General features: G+C 40.7%; 1 protein-coding gene across 1 annotated transcript in view; it reads left to right on the top strand.

Annotated features, from left to right (window-relative positions):
• The window catches only part of LOC139465771 (solute carrier family 15 member 1-like), a 53004-nt gene that overhangs the window by 19706 nt on the left and 13153 nt on the right, over positions 1–20145 (top strand). Inside the window, exons 7-19 of the mRNA XM_071247662.1 lie at positions 239–338; positions 1620–1710; positions 6829–6906; positions 8388–8470; positions 10269–10355; positions 12661–12750; positions 14370–14414; positions 14854–14889; positions 16373–16461; positions 16755–16836; positions 18053–18169; positions 19193–19354; positions 20053–20099. Of these exons, the coding sequence (XP_071103763.1) occupies positions 239–338; positions 1620–1710; positions 6829–6906; positions 8388–8470; positions 10269–10355; positions 12661–12750; positions 14370–14414; positions 14854–14889; positions 16373–16461; positions 16755–16836; positions 18053–18169; positions 19193–19354; positions 20053–20099 (1107 nt within the window). The remainder of the gene's footprint in view (positions 1–238; positions 339–1619; positions 1711–6828; positions 6907–8387; positions 8471–10268; positions 10356–12660; positions 12751–14369; positions 14415–14853; positions 14890–16372; positions 16462–16754; positions 16837–18052; positions 18170–19192; positions 19355–20052; positions 20100–20145) is intronic.

The raw sequence follows: 20145 nt of genomic DNA on the forward strand, positions 1-20145 counted from the left end.
TAGATAGTCAGGCAAGGGTGGATCCAGCATTTTTAAAAGGGATGGGTCAAAATAGTAAAATCCTCTCTCAGTCAATTTTTCTGTCTACAACATACTCCATTTGGTTTTCAAACAGGAATGGGAGGGGAATTAGGACCCCCTGGACCCCGCCTCTGGATCTGCCTATGGTCAGGTCACAGTATATGGGTCGCCCCCTGCATTTCATTTACTGAAAAATGTTGATGATTGGTGTTTCCAGGATCGGCCCACTGATTGGTCTGTTCGTGATAGGCCTCGGGACTGGGGGCATCAAACCATGCGTGTCTGCGTTCGGGGGAGACCAGTTCCACGCCTCACAGGTAAGATATAACCATGACGCAGATATAGGAGGGTATAATCTCTAGGTGAATTAATCAAGTTTAGATTTCAAAATGGCTGACAGAAAAGTCAAATGGAGAATGGGTGTCCAAAATGGCTGACCAAATAGACAAGTGGTGATTTGAGGTCCAAAATGGCTGTCCGAATAGAAAAATGGTGATTTGAGGTCCAAAATGGAGCACTGAAATATTTCAGATTGATTTTGGGTTGTAGGGGTTGTCCTAACTACCTTTAGGGTACGCCAGAAACCCATGATTGTGGGTTCGAATGCCAGTTCGCCACGATTGTGTTTCTAGGTTTGTCAGCACCATACCCATGCTCGGGCGTTTCACCGAAGTGGTAAACATCGAAGACCTGCATCATTTCGAGCTTTCCTCCCACGTTAAGTCGACACGGCGCAATATAACTGGAATACTGTTAAAAGCGGCGTTAAACCCAACTCCTTCACTCGATCACCTGACTATCTTTGCTATGTAAGGATAAGAATTTGTGGATGAACAACTTCTTCATTACAATTATGAGCGGCGTTTCGGTGTCGGTTCTAACATCGTTATCAAGCAACTGGTGTTAGAATCTACACTGAAACGTCGCTCTTAATTGTAATAAACACGTTGTTCATCCACAAATTCTTATCCTTACTTAGTACTCCAACTTCTAAATACCCATCAAAGAAGTTACCTTTGCCATATAAAACCACTCATGTCCTCGAAACATACTATTTGGTACTTTTAGTGGGACTGTATCTGCTGATAATGGTGATAATGAATGAGTACAGAATTGCAAAGAACACATGGTTTGGCAACACATTCACAGAATGTCTTAATTCTCTGTAGAAAGTATTTTGAAAGTATAAATTCAAGCATAGTCAGTCACTTGGTGGAATAGGCGCTCATGAGACGTTGTTGTTGAGCTGCAAATTTGCATTAGGATGACAGTATGATGATGATGATGATGATGATGATGATGATGATGATGATGACTCATTAACCCCGAAGGATGCCAGGTTAGTCGACATCTCCAGCAACTAGTGTTTGTCGTAAAAGGCAACTTGAAGGATGGGGTGGTCAGGCTTGGTGACTTGATTGATTTTGTGTCATCGTACCCTAGCAGCGTAGATCATTACTCATAACGTCAATCCCTGCGTTGTCTGGTTCAGATTCAGTTATTTACAGGCCACTGTCATGTAGCTGAAATATTGCTGAGTGTGTTGTTAAACAACAAAAACAACAACAAAAAACAATCATTCTTGTCCAATTTTTCAGGAGAAAGAAAGGACAACATTCTTCTCTGTATTTTACTTCATGATCAACGTAGGCAGCGTCCTGTCAACATTCTTCACGCCTATGTTACGAGGTAAAACATTCTTCATAATCATCAGCAATAAACCATCGCTTATAATAAGTGGACAGTGCACAGGTCACAAATCAGTTGAAGTAAACCACGTTGGTCGCATCTTCCCGAGGCAAGAGAGTTAACTGACTAAAAAAGTCAAGTTTCCACCTTTGCCAAACTAGGCTGGAATTTCTGGGCTCAATTGTAGCGCCACCAGTGGCTATCACAAGCAAGGGAGTTAACTGACTAATAAAAGTCAAGTTTCCACCCTTGCCAAACTAGACTGGAATTTCTGGGCTCAATCGTAGGGCCACCAGTGGCTATCACAAGCTATGTCCTTTCTATGCCTCTCTTATTGACCAATCAGATTCCAACTCTCATATCACTTGCATATTGGCTTCAAAATGGTGGCACCCAGTCAAGATGATCTGATCGATAATCAAGATAAAAATTGTGGTCTTACATCGCAAAGTGCATCAAATCACGTGATCACCTTGATTAAAAATATGAATTTTTTTGGAAAATATCTGTTGACGCCTAGTTGTTGGTGCACATACTTTGCAAATCCTGCAATTGATCAAAATCTGCAGTTTACGAACTGGATGTCTAGTTTGTTAGGTGATTTTGATTGCACTATGCATAGACTTGTTAGTCCAGCCAAAATATAACTCCATGATACCAGCCTAGTTCGGCAAGGGTGGAAACTGTTCACTCCCTTGCCTCGGGAGGATGTGTTGGTCGCAGAGAGTAGTTGGATGCGATACCACATTCAGCAGAATGTGTCTACGGCTTCAGTCCTGCCCCACACTGAAGCACATGTTGCTCATGTGTTGCCATAGGCGAGTGACTTTGTTCAGAGTATGTTTCCATTCACCCAGCAGTGAATTGTTCACCTTCTAGGACTTCATGACAGCTTGGGCTGTATACTCCCCAGGGAGCTGTTCACACAGCAGTGAGTGGGTACCCAGTAGGATGAGATGGTAATGAGATTGTTCACCTTCTAGCCCTTCATGACAGCTTGGGCTGTATACTCCCCAGGGAGCTGTTCACACAGCAGTGAGTGGGTACCCAGTAGGATGAGATGGTAATGAGATTGTTCACCTTCTAGTACTTCATGACAGCTTGGGCTGTATACTCCCCAGGGAGCTGAGAATGAAAACTGAGTGCACTCTGACTGACCTTGGTAATAATTATTTCCAGCGCCATAAGCATTCACTTGCTGAATAGAATTATTATAAATGGACTTATTATTTCATGCTTATGCAGCAAACAATCATACATGGTTCAGATGGTTTGACAGAGCTTTCATGTCACGCCTGGCTATCTATCCTGGCCCAGCTGGCAGCCGCATTAACATGATTAACAATGTTTAACCACCATGGCTTGCAGATATGGGATGTGTACTTGCATTGATGTTTTGTGTCAAGTCTGTCAAGTGATACGTTTATGGTTCAAACATCACATGATTATGCTTGTGTGCGGACTGCGATTAACATCATTGAAAAGTTGTGGTGTTGTTTACAAACACATTATTTCAATGATGAAATCAACATTCTTACTCCATGAGACAGTGAAAGCATGTTGCTAATATGAGAATAAATTTACCTGTTTACACATTTGGATATAAGATCGTAATCAATGGTAACCTTTTATCACCTTACAAACACTTGAAGGAAACCTACTGTATGACCAGTTAATATTGTATTGCAATTAATTGGAATATACAGTGGCTACATTATGATAAATATAACGTTATGTAGTTCAAAGATCAAACTAAAGTTATCATTGTGTATGTAAAGGATAAAACCTAAGTTTTACATAAAAATATAACATAAGATGGATAAAACACACCCCTGCACTTTTACATTTTCAACCAAAACCTCGGAGGCGTCTTTTATCCAACTTATGAACCGTCTAAATGCAAGATGATTTTTACTTGTATTTTTTATTTTTGTCTTTTTGTGTTGTGTCATCTTTGACTGGAGTATTTCGCGTAGTAAGCACACTTGCCCTTCCCTTTTCCGTGAGACGAAATCGTTACACAACTATGGTGATTTCACAGGTCTTACATTGGTCTTATAGAGAAAATAACGAAACGTTGAGGCACCTTATAGTGAAACAATACACTGTGTCGCGGTATAAAAGGAATTTGTTCAAAGCGTGCGAGACTAGATGAAGTCATGACATGTAAAACTGACCAGTTTTCATCACCCTGGTGACTCAGTGGGAAAACGGTGGGTTATGAAACTTAACACGATATGTGAGGTTGCCGGTTCGTTACACGTCATGACATTTTCAAGTAAAAAAATTGTGACTTTCAACCAATCCAAAATGAATACTGTGTTCATATAAAGAGGCCAGTTTAAAAAATGTCAATTGTGAAACCTATGTATTACAATTGATATGTAGAACCTGAAATCAGGTTTAGAAGTGTCCCATTTCAAAGCTTAGGTTTGGAAGATGAACTGGTTACTAGGTTTACCCGAGGTGGTCAGGAACCTAATGCAATACAGGGTTACACGGTGATAGGTTTAAAAAAATTCTAAGAATATTTCCTCTATTACATCAAAGCCAATATTCCTGTAATTTGATTAATATCACAATAAATAATATATAGACTTTCAACAGATGTTGTCTTCACTGTCAGCCATCCTAATCAGTTGGTAGGAATACTGCATATCAAGCGAAATGCCTCAGCATGTATGGAGCAGGAAATGTATTCTTCTAACTCTGCACATTCACACAAAATATCATATTTTCTTGTATAAAATTAATGAAATAAGTTACAAACATAAATCCAGATATACAATGAACACTTTTTATAACAGACAGTGTAATTACATGATTAATTTGTGTACTTCAGTATGGATTTGTTGACATGGTATTTCCGGTATTACGTGCTCACGGTAATGTCTTTGCGTTTGGGGAAAAAAACATCAAAACTCATTATGGCGTGTATAATGCGCATCCCCTTCTACACAGCTGTGTTTTTTTGGAAAAAAGTGCGCACTATACTCAGGAAATTTGGAGTTTCATTATTTTAGTCTTGATTTATGTTTTGACTGTTTTTATAAGAATTCACGCCTAGTGTAGGTACCGTATTCGACGTACTAAGCGCCCAGGACGCTCTCAATATTAGAAATCTTATTAGAATGTTATTTTGGTGAAAAAAACAGAGTTGAAAGATAAATTTCAAGGTTTATGCTGACAGCCTGAAATGTTTATGTCGACAGATATATTTTTCCAGAATTAAATGCCCATAATTAAGGGTGCATGTAACACAAGAGTGCGTATTATACGCGAATAAATAAGTCTTGTGTACATTGATCAGTCGAAAGGGGTACTAATTGGGATTGTTCACAAGCCAATATCTTAGCAAATGTTGCCGTAGGCGCTTATTAGAGCAGATCGCTTATTACGTTGAATACGGTATTTGTTTCTTGTTTAGGTCCCACATACTGTTGTTAAAAAACTCTCCTACACATATCCCAAGACTAAGACAATTTGAAGAAAAAAATGTACTCTACTGCAATTTACATTACATTAGCAAATATATAATTTCATCATAGAAACAATGGAAAGACATCTATCCCATTGAATACAAATCAGTTAGATATGTTTTACTGAAAGAGATACTTGTAGACATTGTAATTGTATCTGTGTGTGTTGTTTCTATGGCGGCAGCTGTTCCTGTAGAAGGGCACCACACTTGAACAGGTCTGGCAGTTAATGTCACGCCAGCTGTGTTTGTGACGAAAATAGTCCACCAATATTCTCCTGCATGAATATTAATATTAAAAAATCTGGAAAAAAAGGATTCACAGTGGAGGACACCAGAGATTGAGCTTTACACCTTTACCCATGTGGGAAATCTAGTCCAGGGGCCCACTTGGCCAAAGCGATCTTAGCGCTATGACTATTGCAAGCCTATGTTAAAGTATGGGAGTTACGATCATCTTAGCGCTAAGATCGCTTTGTGCAAGTGGGCCCAGGTATTCAGCGTGACGAGCGAACACTTTAACCACTAGGCTACCCCTCTGTCGCATCTGATCATGATAAATACTGAATCCTGTTTAATCGGTACATACAAAGTGTAGCCAATATTGCACACACCTGTTATAATTGCTTTGGGTACTGATATATCATGAACCAGTCAAATCCCATTAATGGCCTGTCACTACTAGGTGTTAAGCTGTCTGCAGTACATCACATCCATTTTTGACAATTAAGACCCTTCAGTGTCCAACAAGATTGGCTGGTCGGGCAGACAGAGACAAACATGTTTCCTATATATTGGTCTTTTTTTAGCTTCAGGTGAAGGTGAACTGTTTTCAGGCAACAAACAATTACTTTTTGATGTGAGTGGCAGGTGCTTTCACAAACACCTGGTGTCATCACTGATTTTCAGTTATCCATTCATATAATTGTCACCACAATTCTGCCTTTTTATCAGGAATGCTGTGGCAGATAATCGTAGACTGGTTGTTCTTTGACATTGACGTTATATTATAATGAGGGTAGACTAACATTTAGTCTCTAAAATCTTATATTACACAATATCCTTCTTGACTAATAAAAAAATAATTTCCCTATGCTGATTTCATATGTAGAATAGAGTTAGCTAGAGCTGGCTAGACTTGCTTTTGTATGCGTTTCTAGATTATTATTTTTTTCATAAAATAAATATATTCCACGGTCATGGTGCAGGACTATAATGAGGCCTACATGGTGTTATATGTGTCCTGCGTTAGGTGTTGTACCTACCGTGATCCTGCTACACCAAATTTATCTTACCGACATTTTTTAATATGACTTTGTAAAATAATTCAAATAAATTCCAAATTGATAGAAAACAGCTGCTCAATTGAGCCGAGGTTGGCTTGCGCTATGTCACGTGACATCCATTGGCGCAGAAAAAGCGTGCTGCTTTTTGCTTTGAAGCGGGGTGTAAAGGATTTATTCTGTCTCAGAAGTCCACGTGCAGCGTGTAGTGCTTGTGGCAGGGTATAAGGGATTTATTCCCTCACTGAGAAATTTATTACCCACTACGGCGGGTAACACAGTATTTTATCAAGATTACATGAACCAATCAGAAGATCTCATCATTCTGACATGGAGGTATGATAAATGTTTTTGCAGCTGATGTGCACTGTATAGAAGACACATGCTACCCTCTTGCCTTCGGTGTTCCTGCACTGCTCATGTTCCTGGCAATCGGTAAGTACTAGTAGTGGGATGATACACCGATGTATCGGTGGATTACGATTGTTTACTTGTCAATTGTCAATCACAGTTGCACTCTAAGTTAAAAAGGACGCCTTTGTGGTCTGGTGGTAGAGCGTCGGCTGATGGAGAGGGGAGGGTCCGGGGTTCGATCCCCGGCCGCGTCATACCAAAAGACGTTAAAAGATGGTACTTGTTGTTACCCTTTCTGGCGCTCGGCATTAAGGGGCTAAAACAAGGACTGGTCAGCTCAGAGTCCGTATACTGTGTCTGAGTGGGGTATTTATGTTAAACTGCGGCATGGTATCTCAGTGGGCTAGCACTATAAATCGGCATCAGTCCGGACTAGTACAAGCAGCCACACACACACGTGCATGCACGTCGTTATATAAGTGGAATAATCTTGGACGCGATGTTAAACCTCATTTCACCTCACCTCACCTAAGTTAAAAAGTATTGATTCTTATCTAAATGTAGTCTTTAATAAATGCTACACCAAACACTGATTACTAGTGAAAATAAGTCATAAAAATGTAAAATATTTCCATCCATTGCGCCATACTTGACACTGCCAACTGTAAATCGTTAGAATGCCAGGTATTGGCCATCCTCTCTATGAAAAGGATGGCTTTCGCACCAGAGATAAGAGCACATGTAAGTTATCGTGATACGCATTGCATCGCACAGTTGGTGTAGCGTCCCACCCTCCAACTATTGTTGGCATCGTGTATATCTCCAAGTCTCACATTTGGGTAAACCTACACTGACCCCTGGATCCATAACCCAGGTTCTCATGATGTCAAATTATTCGCCCTTGATTTTCATTAACATTTAACCAACGAATCAACAGTCGAGATAAGGAAAAAGGAAATGCTTATGGGAGGTAACTCATACTGCCTAAAAACTAAATTCCCAGCCACATTTAAGTGACATGGGGATTCATTTACATCAAAAAGATTTTTGAGGGCTTTCTTTTGCATATCAATCACTTTTTTCAATATTGAATTTCTCGCAACTCTATCGGAATCAATAGGACTGGCCGCTAGTTGTTGCTTCCGCCAACCCAACATTGAGGCTGGTTTGTAACTTGTCTCTGATTGGTCCGTTAGACAGAGTATCGTAACAAATCAAAGTAAGAAAATCAAGGGAAGGTAATTTGAGATCGTACGAACCACAGGAATGGATTCAGGGGTTTGTGTAGGTTGAGCTAAATGCGAGCCCTGGAGATATAGAGGATGTATTGTAAACAGTCCTAGATTGGGGGCAAAGGGGTTAAACTCGTGAAGGTAAACTTCTGTACCTATTGTCACATATTTCATCATTTTAAACAAAACAACCTGGAGAAGAAATATTTGACTGTGTGTGGCTTATATTTTCAAACTGAAGCAGTTATCATTTCAACACAAGTTAAATTAATTTTTGTTTTTTTAATTGAATATTAAACTGTTTGTCATCATTTGTATCTGTTTTTTCAGTTATTTTTATTGCTGGGACAAAATTGTATAAAAGAAATCCACCCTCAGGGAATATTCTTGGAAAGGTTTTACGATGCATTTGGGTGAGTACCTTTCATATGGGTGAGTACCTTTCATATGGGCAAGTAACTTTCTTATGGGTGAGTACCTTTCATATGGGCGAGTACCTTTCATATGGGCTAGTACCTTTCTTATGGCTGAGTACCTTTCATATGGGTGAGTACCTTTCTAATGGGTAAGTACCTTTCATTTGGGCGAGTATCTTTCATATGGGCAAGTACCTTTCATATGGGTGAGTACCTTTCATTTGGGCGAGTACCTTTCATAGGGCAAGTACCTTTCTTATGGGTGAGTACCTTTCATAGGGCAAGTACCTTTCATTTGGGCGAGTACCTTTCATATGGGTGAGTACCTTTCTAATGGGTAAGTACCTTTCATATGGGTGAGTACCTTTCATTTGGGCGAGTACCTTTCATATGGGTGAGTACCTTTCATAGGGCAAGTACCTTTCATAGGGCAAGTACCTTTCATTTGGGCAAGTACCTTTCATAGGGCAAGTACCTTTCATTTGGGCGAGTACCTTTCATAGGCAGGTACCTTTCATATGGGTGAGTACCTTTCATATGGGCGAGTACCTTTCTTATGGGTGAGTACCTTTCATATGGGTGAGTACCTTTCATATGGGTGAGTACCTTTCTTATGGGTGAGTACCTTTCATATGGGTGAGTACCTTTCATAGGGCAAGTACCTTTCATATGGGTGAGTACCTTTCATATGGGCGAGTACCTTTCATAGGGCAAGTACCTTTCTTATGGGTGAGAACCTTTCATATGGGTGAGTACCTTTCTTATGGGTGAGTACCTTTCATATGGGCGAGTACCTTTCATATGGGCAAGTACCTTTCTTATGGGTGAGTACCTTTCATATGGGCAAGTACCTTTCATATGGGTGAGTACCTTTCTTATGGGTGAGTACCTTTCATATGGGTGAGTACCTTTCATATGGGTGAGTACCTTTCTTATGGGTGAGTACCTTTCATATGGGCAAGTACCTTTCATATGGGTGAGTACCTTTCTTATGGGTGAGTACCTTTCATATGGGTAAGTACCTTTCATATGGGTGAGTACCTTCATATGGGCAAGTACCTTTCATATGGGTGAGTACCTTTCATATGGGCGAGTACCTTTCACATGGGTGAGTACCTTTCATATGGGTGAGTATTACATGCTAAGGACCAACGACCGCCTCCGAGGTCTAGCATCTGCCCAGGGAGCCGAACGTCGGGGATTCGATCCGTGGCTGTGACATTCCAAAAGAAGATGGTACTCGTTGTTTCCTTGATAAAACAAGGATGTGTCAGTATGAGTCGGAATACTGTGTGTGAGTAGACAGATTGTCTCCCGACTGATTTTTCATAATTTGCCATTAATTGCCTCACGTGTCATGAGCTTTAGGATGCTTTTACAGTCGGCAAACTGCTTCAGACTAGCAAGATGGCTGAAACAATATCAAACTAACATCAGGTAAATCATATCATTCTGTGCCAAAGACGATCGTGTCTACCAGCCCCATCTTTAATTTTGCATAATTTTCAATAGATTTTAGTCTTTGTATATGGACTTGCATAAGCTGGTCCTACTTGACAAGAAAAATTTTTACTAGACTCGGGCTTTGGACCAGTGGCTATAATCACAGACTGTTGTGGTTGTCTTTGTGAACACCTGGTGTCATCACCGATTTTCAGTGATCCATTCATATTATTGTCACCACTATTTTGCCTTCCTTATGCCAAAACAGATTCTGTTTCAGCAGAGAGGTTACTCTCTGGCGAGGACGTTTTATATTTCATATGGTTGTCATGGTCATATTGTATTCCTGCAGCACGGACTACGGAGGTCGTGTCAGACAAGGGGCGAGGTGCGTGAAGATAAGACCCACTGGCTGGACCGCGCAGAAGATAAGTTTGAGGTAAGATCGGTCTGTTTCAGTTGAATGTTAGTTTCATACAATACCATTATCAGAGATGGACAACATGAGGTAAACCCTACCAATCCAGAGTTGATATTACTAATATTGGGTGAAAACCATTGTCAGTACTTCACGGGATTGTGTACATGATGCACTCTGGTCATGAACTTTGTATGACCCCTGCAGTTCACTGATATCAAAGCAATGTACAGTAGTCTGCAAGGCCATGGCACATGCTGGACGAGAAATGTTGCCGGTGTCATCTGAACAAATCTGATAAAATCCCAATCTTAGTTCTTGTTACTACAGCAAAACAAAGATCAGAGGATCGTAGTCACCACTTTGAGACTAGTGCCATTAAGCATGAGAAACCTGCCTTCTGATTGGCTATTGTTATTTTCTTGTCAGTCATTCCATTGGTCGGTCAAAGTTTGCAAAAGGACGGTCTGACATGACCCATAATGGGATGTACTCAGATCTTTGTTTAGCGATAGGAAGAACTAAGATCTGATTTTAATGAGATTAGTCTGAAAGAATGGGTCCTAGAATTTATCTTTTTCAGCATTGTTTAACGACATGTACTTCCAAGGAACAGATTATATGTGCATCCTTGTGACTTAGACTTAGGCTTGAAGCCGTCTAGAAGAGTATTTCAGTGACATCACCCTGTGACAGTTGAATCTGAAGGAATGTCCCAGTGATGCTGGATTTAAATGTTTACCCCTTAGGTGAAACTCATGAACACGGCTGTGATGCTGACAAACCTAGAAACATAATCAGGATAAGTCGAACCCACGATCATAGGATCCGGGAGGACTTAAGGGTACAACTTGTGGTTTTTGTGAGGACTTTCCCCTCTGAAAGATTATGTTTATATATTGTTATTCAATATTTGTGTGAACAAGAATAACCCAGTAGTGTCTGTCGTGACCTACAGGTTGAATGTTTCAAAATTCAAGCGTTGCCACATCCTCTTTTCCACAAGGGCTCACATTTTGGTAAACCTACCCTAAATTTTGGATTTATTTCTGTAGTTCTCGTGATCTCAGATTACCCGCCCTTGACTTTCATTAGCCAATTTGATTTCCTATTCTACTCAATCTAACAGACCAATCAGAATGCGAGTTACAAAATAAGCCTCAATGTTAGGTTGACGATATCAACAACATGGCTGCCATGATTTTGATAGAGTTTGCAAGAAATCCAACATTGAAAACCTGACTGACATGCAAAAGAAAGCACACAAAAATATTTTTGATTGAAAGGATGTCTTCATGTCTATAAAACTGGCGGTCACTTTGGATTCTTGGCAATAGGAGTTACCTCCCTTACCGACTTCCCCTTTTTCTTATCTCAATGTTTGAATGGTTGGTAAAATCTTAATGAAAATCAAGGGCAGGTAACTTGAGATCGCGAGAACCACGGGAATGGATCCAGGGGTAAGGGGAGGTTTACTGAAATGTGAACCATGGAGATATAGAAGATGGAAGTGTCACAATTATGTACCTTAGTTTATCAGAACCATGGTCATGCTGAGGAGTTTCACCATAGTGGTATTTGTCTGTGACCTGGATCTCTTTAATGTAGATTGTTACATGATGGTAGATGTGAAGATTCGGGTAGAATGGGTCTTCTGCAACCCATGCTTGACATTAAAGGCGACTGTTTGTCATATGTGGCGACTAACTGGATTGGGCGGTATCTGTGGCAGGCAAATTGTGGAAGACGTTTTTTACTTTTTTTAACATTGCTACTGATTGAATTCGAAACAATAACATGAAATGTAAGTGCTGAAGTCTTGTAACATTTGGGATTTGTAGCAGTGTTGACAGGTACAATGAAGCTGGATATCGGCCTCTTGTGAATTCCTTGAGATGCAACCTGAGCCTGACCTGTGACGATCCGGGTTAGAATACGTCTTCAGCAACCAATGCTTGATGTAAAAGGCGATTAACGGGACCAGGCTCACTGACTTGGTTGATACATGTCATCGTATCCCAATTGCGTGGATCGATCTTATGATGTCAATTACTGTCTCATCCAAACTTGATTATTTACAGACCGCCGTCATATAGCTGGAATATTGCTGAGTGCAGTTTTAAATTACAAACAAACAATGATGGTATTGTTTGTACCAGAGTCGATTGTTTACAGACCACTGTTGTATGACAGTAGTATTGCTGAGTGCGGTGTGAGGCAACACGCAAACACTTACTTTTTTGTGAAATCTGTTTCAGGAGATAATCGAGACTGAATATTGTCTGGTGTCAAAATTGAATTTCACCTGTAAATGTTTTTGTTTTAGGAGAGTTTTGTAGAAGATGTGAAGATTTTGCTGAAAGTATTATGGTTGTTCCTGCCCCTGCCATTGTTCTGGGCATTGTTTGATCAGCAGGTAGGTAAACACTCACAGACCAATTATACCTATTTGCCACTGTACAAAGCGATCTTAGTGCTAAGGTGATCGTAACTCCCATACCTTAACATAGACTTACGACAGTCATGGTGCTAAGGTTGTTTTGTACAACGACACCATGGTCCATTTATCAAGAAACCCATACAGGGATTTCAGGGCAGAATAGTTTGCCACAACACTGTGTTTATGGGGGTGGTTGATTAGCCCAGTGGTTAAAGCGTTCGCTTGTCCCGCCGAATATGGATACAATGTGTGAAGGCCATTTCTGGTGTCCCCCGCCGTGATATTGCTGGAATATTGCTAAAAGCGGCGTAAAACCATACTCACTCACTCACTCACTGAGTGACTGACCATAGAACTGGATGATGACTCTGTGTGGCCTGCCTCATTGTAGTTACTGCCTCTGTGGGCATGTAGAAAGGGTGTCTACCTGGGGTGTGGAGGGCTGGGGGTTCGATTCCCAGGCTTAAAGACGTTAAAAGATGGTACTTTTTTTACCCTGTAAGGCACTTGGCATTGAGGAGAGAGTACAATAAATGGTCAACTCTGAATCAGTATACATGCACTATGCCCTAGACAAACATCTAGTCTCTGAAATGAACACATTTTACAGAAAAAACAGTGGTTTAATTATAGTTATAATAGTTATAATATAGTTATAAAATAAAATGAAAAGGAGCCTAGATATTTTCTTCATTTCCTGAAACTGCAGTAATCTAGACTTGCCAAATATTATAGACTTGCATGGGCTGTATTGGATATATTTGTTACAGGGTCTGTATGGCAGACTAACTATGTCCGAGTGGGCCATGGTGTATCTGTGGGCCAGCACTATTGCACTATTGCACCCACACCCGCACCTGCACCACACCCGCAACCGCACCCACAACCACACCCACACCGGCAGTCACACCCACGCCCACACAACGCAAACACAGATGACTGCTACTGCTCACACACACATAGCTAGAATTAAGCAGAAAACAACAATTACTTACTCACTCATAAATAATTTTACCCTTGAAGATCCTGGGTAGAATTGGGCTTGCCATAAAAGGCGACTATGCTTGTCGTAAGAGGCGACTAAAGGGATCGGGTCGTCAGACTCGCTGACTTCGTTCATGTATGTCAATGTATCCCATTTGTGTGGATCGATGCTCATGATGTCTATCATTGGATTGGCTGGTCTAGACTAAATTATTTACAGACCGCCGTCATACAGGAATATTGCTGAGTGCTGCGTTAAACAACAAACAAACAACCATAAACAATTGATGTTATTTTTATCCAAACTTTGCCCACTTCAAAATTACTAACCTCAGTTCATTTATGTAGGAACGGGTCCAATCAACCTTTGGATGGTGTAAGAGGCCACTGAATGCATCGGTTGGTCGTCCTCAGGTTTTGCTTGCTTGCATGGCACGTTACTCATACTATCAATCACCGGTTTGTCTGGGACACATCCTGTCATATCAGGGGATAAAGCAGAGAGAATCATCAAACAACAAGCACCTTTTATGAATTTTAGGACTTAGCATGGATTGATTAATGTGTCACTATGTGTTTCTTGTGAAACATTGTGCTTCATTTTGTTTCAGGGCTCCAGATGGACGCTCCAGGCAGAAGAAATGGATGGGTCAATGGTAAAACTTATTCCACTGTATTGTAGTAGCTGTTCGTCTTTATTTAACCCCATGGAGGCAAATATAGGATATGTATAAGGTCATTATGGATGTAAATCCAGATAGTATGAGATGGCTACATGCCAAGGGAGATAATCCTGTGTCGAGCACTGGCTGATGGCATTGGATTTATTCCTGGCATTATAGACAATGTTTTTTATTGTGAAAAATGTTTAAGAATCTTCTTCCAGGCAAAACATGTTGGCCAGAGCTGAAAATGCATGAATTTCGTAAACAATATGAGACTTGGATGTTTTGAAGACATGAAATTGTGAAATGTGGTTAGTTTTTACAATTAAAATATATTTTGTTAAATGTGAAAGCACTTGTACTAAGTGAAAAGGAGGGCCTTAGCACTATTTTGTAGCTTGTTAAACTTGCTCCTTGTGTGATTTTTCAGGGAAGCCTTGGGCGATTGAAACCAGACCAGTTTCAGGTATAGTTGTTGTGAATGGTTGTGAGTGTTGTTACAGTGTAATATACCAACAGTTGGGTGTTGTTATAGTGTAATATACCAACAGTTGGGTGTTGTTACAGTGTAATATACCAACAGTTGGGTGTTGTTAGAATGTAATATACCAACAGTTGGGTGTTGTTACAGTGTAATATACCAACAGTTGGGTGTTGTTACAGTGTAATATACCAACAGTTGGGTGTTGTTACAGTGTAATATACCAACAGTTGGGTATTGTTACAGTGTAATATACTAATAGTTGTGTATTGTCAGAGTGTTATATACCAACAGTTGGGTGTTGTTACAGTGTAATATACCAACAGTTGGGTATTGTCGGAGTGTAATATACCAACAGTTGGGTGTTGTTACAGTGTAATATACCAACAGTTGTGTATTGTTACTGTGTAATATACCAACAGTTGGGTGTTGTTAGAATGTAATATACCAACAGTTGGGTGTTGTTACAGTGTTATATACCAACAGTTGGGTGTTGTTACAATGTAATATACCAACAGTTTGGTGTTGTTACAATGTAATATGCCAACAGTTGGGTGTTGTTACAGTGTAATATGCCAACAGTTGGGTGTTGTTACAATATGTCTGATGGCCTCACAGTTATACAACATGTCTGATGACCTCACAGTTATATGTGTGTGATGACCTCACAGTTATACAACATGCCTGATGACCTCACAGTTATAGGTGTGTGATGACCTCACAGTTATACAATGTGACTGATGACCTCACAGTTATAGGTGTCTGATGGCCTCACAGTTATACAACATGTCTGATGACCTCACAGTTATATGTGTGTGATGACCTCACAGTTATACAACATGCCTGATGACCTCACAGTTATAGGTGTGTGATGACCTCACAGTTATACAATGTGACTGATGACCTCACAGTTATAGGTGTCTGAAGACCTCACAGTTATACAACATGTCTGATGACCTCACAGTTATACAACATGCCTGATGACCTCACAGTTATACAACATGTCTGATGACCTCACAGTTATAGGTGTGTGATGACCTCACAGTTATACAACATGCCTGATGACCTCACAGTTATAGGTGTGTGATGACCTCACAGTTATACAATGTGACTGATGACCTCACAGTTATAGGTGTCTGATGACCTCACAGTTATACAACATGTCTGATGACCTCACAGTTATACAACATGCCTGATGACCTCACAGTTATACAACATGTCTGATGACCTCACAGTTATAGGTGTGTGATGACCTCACAGTTATACAACATGTCTGATGACCTCACAGTTATACAACATGCCTGATGACCTCACAGTTATACAACATGTCTGATGACCTCACAGTTATACAACATGCCTGATGACCTCACAGTTATACAACATGCCTGATGACCTCACAGTTATACAACATGTCTGATGACCTCACAGTTATAAAACATGTCTGATGATTTGCTTATTCTTGTTCTAGGTGTTGAACCCACTGCTGATCATCGTCCTCATCCCAGTATTTGAACACATCATCTATCCCCTGCTAGACTGCTGTAGACTGCCACACAGGTCAGTCCGGTTATAGAAACCATATATACACACAGACAAACTGTCTTCATACGGAGGATGAGTTGAATAAGGGCCCAGTCCGGCCCACTGGAAATGTCCAATTACTCATAACTATAACTGGAATGAGAGAAATAGTCTGATTCTCAGAACTTCAAGAGAAAATCTAAATATGAGTCCCAAGATTATATTTACTGTATGTACTGCTACAATATGACTGTACTGTTTGTACCTGCATCTTTTCGTGGAGATTTGATACCTTGATAATGGCGGATGGTGTGACGTCTCTCTTCCAGGCCTCTACAGCGGATGGTTGTGGGTATGAGCTTCGGTGTTCTAGCGTTCATAGTCGCAGGACTTGTACAGATTAAACTAGATGTGAGTATCATGAAACAAGCCTGTGACATGGCTGCGTTACTTTGACTGTCAGGTCAGATGTACCCTCCATGCATAATATGTAAAACTTGACTTCAACATAAATAGGTTATGTGGCACGATGTGTGTATGTGATGTGCGTAGCATCCCATATGTACACACATGCCCTGTGTGTGTGAGTGTATGTTTCGTGTGTATGCATAAGTGCGTGTGGGTGGGTGGATGTGTGTCTGTGTGTGTCTGTATCTCTGTGTCTATGTTGGTGTGGGTATGTCTGTGTCTGTCAATTTGTGTCTTTGCGTGTGTCTGCGTGTGTGTCTGTCTGTGAGTCTGTGTCTATGTGGGTGTGTCTGTGAGTGCCTGTGTGTCTATATGTATGTGTCTGTGAGTGTGTCTGTGTCTATGTGGGTGTGTCTGTGTCTATGTGGGTGTGTCTGTGGGTCTATGTGGGAGTGTCTATGTCTATGTGGGTGTGTCTGTGAGTGTGTCTGTGTCTATGTGTGTGTGTCTGTGAGTGTGTCTGTGTCTATGTGGGTGTGCCTGTGAGTGTGTATGTGTCTATATGGGTGTGTGTCTGTGAGTGTCTGTCTGTCTGTCTGTGAGTCTGTCTGTGTCTATGTGGGTGTGTCTGTGAGTGTGTCTGTCTGTGAGTGTGTCTATGTGGGAGTGTCTGTGTCTATGTGGGTGTCTATGTGAGTGTGTCTGTGAGTGTGTCTGTGTCTATGTGGGTGTGTGTGGGTGTGTATCTGTGTTCCAGACTCTGCGTGTCTGTGCGGGTGTGTCTGAGTGTATATGCGTGCGAGTGTGGTTGGATGGGTAGGTCTGTCTCTGTCTCTGTATATTCTGTGTGCCTGTGTCTGTCTATGAGAGTCTGGGTGTGTCTGTGTGTGTCTATGTGGGTGTGGGTGTGGGTGTGAGTGTGTCTGTGTCTATGTGGGTGTGCCTGTGAGTGTGTCTGTGTGTGTCTATGTGGTGTGTCTGTGGTTGGGTGGGTAGGTCTCCCTCTGTCTCAGTCTCTGTATGTTCTGTGTGCCTGTGTCTGTCTATGAGTGTCTGGGTGTGTCTGTATGTTTGTCATCTTCCATGCATCTTTTGGAAATATCTACTAATCGTGGTACGTGCCTAGGATACCAGCAATGCCTACAGAAAGATCAGTCAACAAACATTGTATGTTCCCACAAGTGCCATATAGTTGATGTATCTGAGTGACATGTTCCAGGCCGGCAAGGAGGCACCCCTAGCCACGGGGGAATCTGGCATCACAGTCATCAACACAATCAAGTGCAATATCTCACTTACCTCCCCTTTCTATACTGGCAACATTAGCACCCACCAGGTGAGATCACTGAGCTTATTGTTACACACAAACCAACAAAGTGTTCCTTTAGTATTCAAAGACCATATGACCATTTGACACTGACCCTTTTGGCAGTGTCACTGAAAGTCAAGTAAGCCTATGTCTTTTCAAGGTGTCCGTGTAAAGCAGCTTTTTTACATTTTTGACATGTTGTCCGAAACTTCTTGGTTCACGAGGCTGAAATTTTGTGCATCTGATCCCAGCAATGCTGTCTGTAAATGCTGCTCATAGAGTGAGGGAACTCGTGAAGTTCCGGGGTAGAATAGGTCTTCAGCAACCCATGCTTGCCGTAATAGGCGACTGTGCTTGCCGTAAAAGGTGCCTAATGGGATTGGGTGGTCACTGGTCAGGCTCGCTGATTTGGTTGATGCATGTCATCGGTCCCAATTGCGTGGATCGATGCTCATAATGTCAATCACTGGATTGTCTGGTCCAGACTCGATTATTTACAGACCACCGTCATATAGCTGGAATATTGATGAGTGAGGCGTTAAACAACAAACAAACAAACAAACAAACGCAGAGTGAGGGTCTGTTGGCCATGTGGCAAAATGGCCACCACTGCATTCATACTGACTTGGTTATATTTGTCCATGCCATTTTTGCATGTATGAAGTATCATTATGAAATCTGATAATCAATAAGTATATGGAATATCATATACTGCTGGTTTTTTTTCAAATTAAATCTCTGACCCAGTTATGAACATGTTTAAGAAGTTTGAATCCCATTGTCCCATTGGCCGCTACAGCAGACATATTGAAAAATCTATTTATGGCAATTGCGTTGTCATTTTTTCTAAACAGTTTTGAATTTTGTGCATATGTAGTTGGCAGTGGGTTTCACACAGTTTTTTAACTTATTGTTTGCGTTTTGAAGGTAACCAATTGGACTTTGGTTCAAATGAGGATAGGTTTTTGCATAACTCATAAAATGTTCAATATTTCTGTATGATTTCTTGCATTATATTTTGTGGTGTTATGATGAATCCCCTTCTGACAGTATGCAGGTATGTACCGCCATCAGAGCGGCAGCATGTCGATGTCTGCCGCCTGTGAGCAGGACAAGACAAGCTCCGTGACGGGCACCTTCCTGTTTGATGCAGCCACACCATACCGCATCGTCATCATGACAGATTCTCAAGGTCACATGACCTTGAAGCAGGCATGTGGTTGATTAGTTCATTTGACATGGATATTTTAGTCGTTTTGCTTAAAATAAGTCAAATTATCAAAATGCTAGGCTATTAATATTAAAAGTTTTGGTAGATATAATTGAATTTATAACCCTGAATTGTATGGAAATTCAATGAAAGGCTTGATTATGAAAACCCTGGACAGCAATATTTCAATGTAGAATTGACCTGATACGCCAACATCCAACTACTGTATTCGACGTAATAAGCGCCCCTCTCTAATAAGCGCCACAGCAATATTTGCTAATATATTCGCAAGTGAACAATCCCAATTAGCATCTCTTCCTATTGATCAATGTCCACAATTATTTGACTTATTCATTTGTGTATAATACGCACTCGTGTGTTATATGCACCCTTAAATCATGGGCAATTAAATTCTGGAAAAATATATCTGTCATATATAAACAGTTCAGACCGTCAGCATAAACCATGAAATTTGTCTTTCAACTCTGTTTTTTTCCACCAAAATAATATTCTAATAAGGGCCCTCTATTTCTAATTTTGAGAGGGCCCTGGGCGCTTATTACGTCAAATACGATATTATCAAAGATTGTTGTTGATTTTAATCCATGTTCACAAGTTCAACATTTTTGTCATATTGTCTCAATAATCCCTTAATTATATTCTCATCAGACATTTTCATTCCTGAAATTTTGTCCTTCAGTTCCTAGACAAGAGGACAAAACCCAGTAATGGACAGGCCGATGTCAGGTAACTATTACGTCATTTTGTCTTTACAAGTATGTGTACCCATTTC

The sequence above is a fragment of the Haliotis cracherodii genome, unplaced genomic scaffold (genome assembly GCF_022045235.1).
Source record: "Haliotis cracherodii isolate W230 unplaced genomic scaffold, xgHalCrac1.p SCAF_18, whole genome shotgun sequence".
NCBI lineage: Eukaryota > Metazoa > Mollusca > Gastropoda > Lepetellida > Haliotidae > Haliotis > Haliotis cracherodii.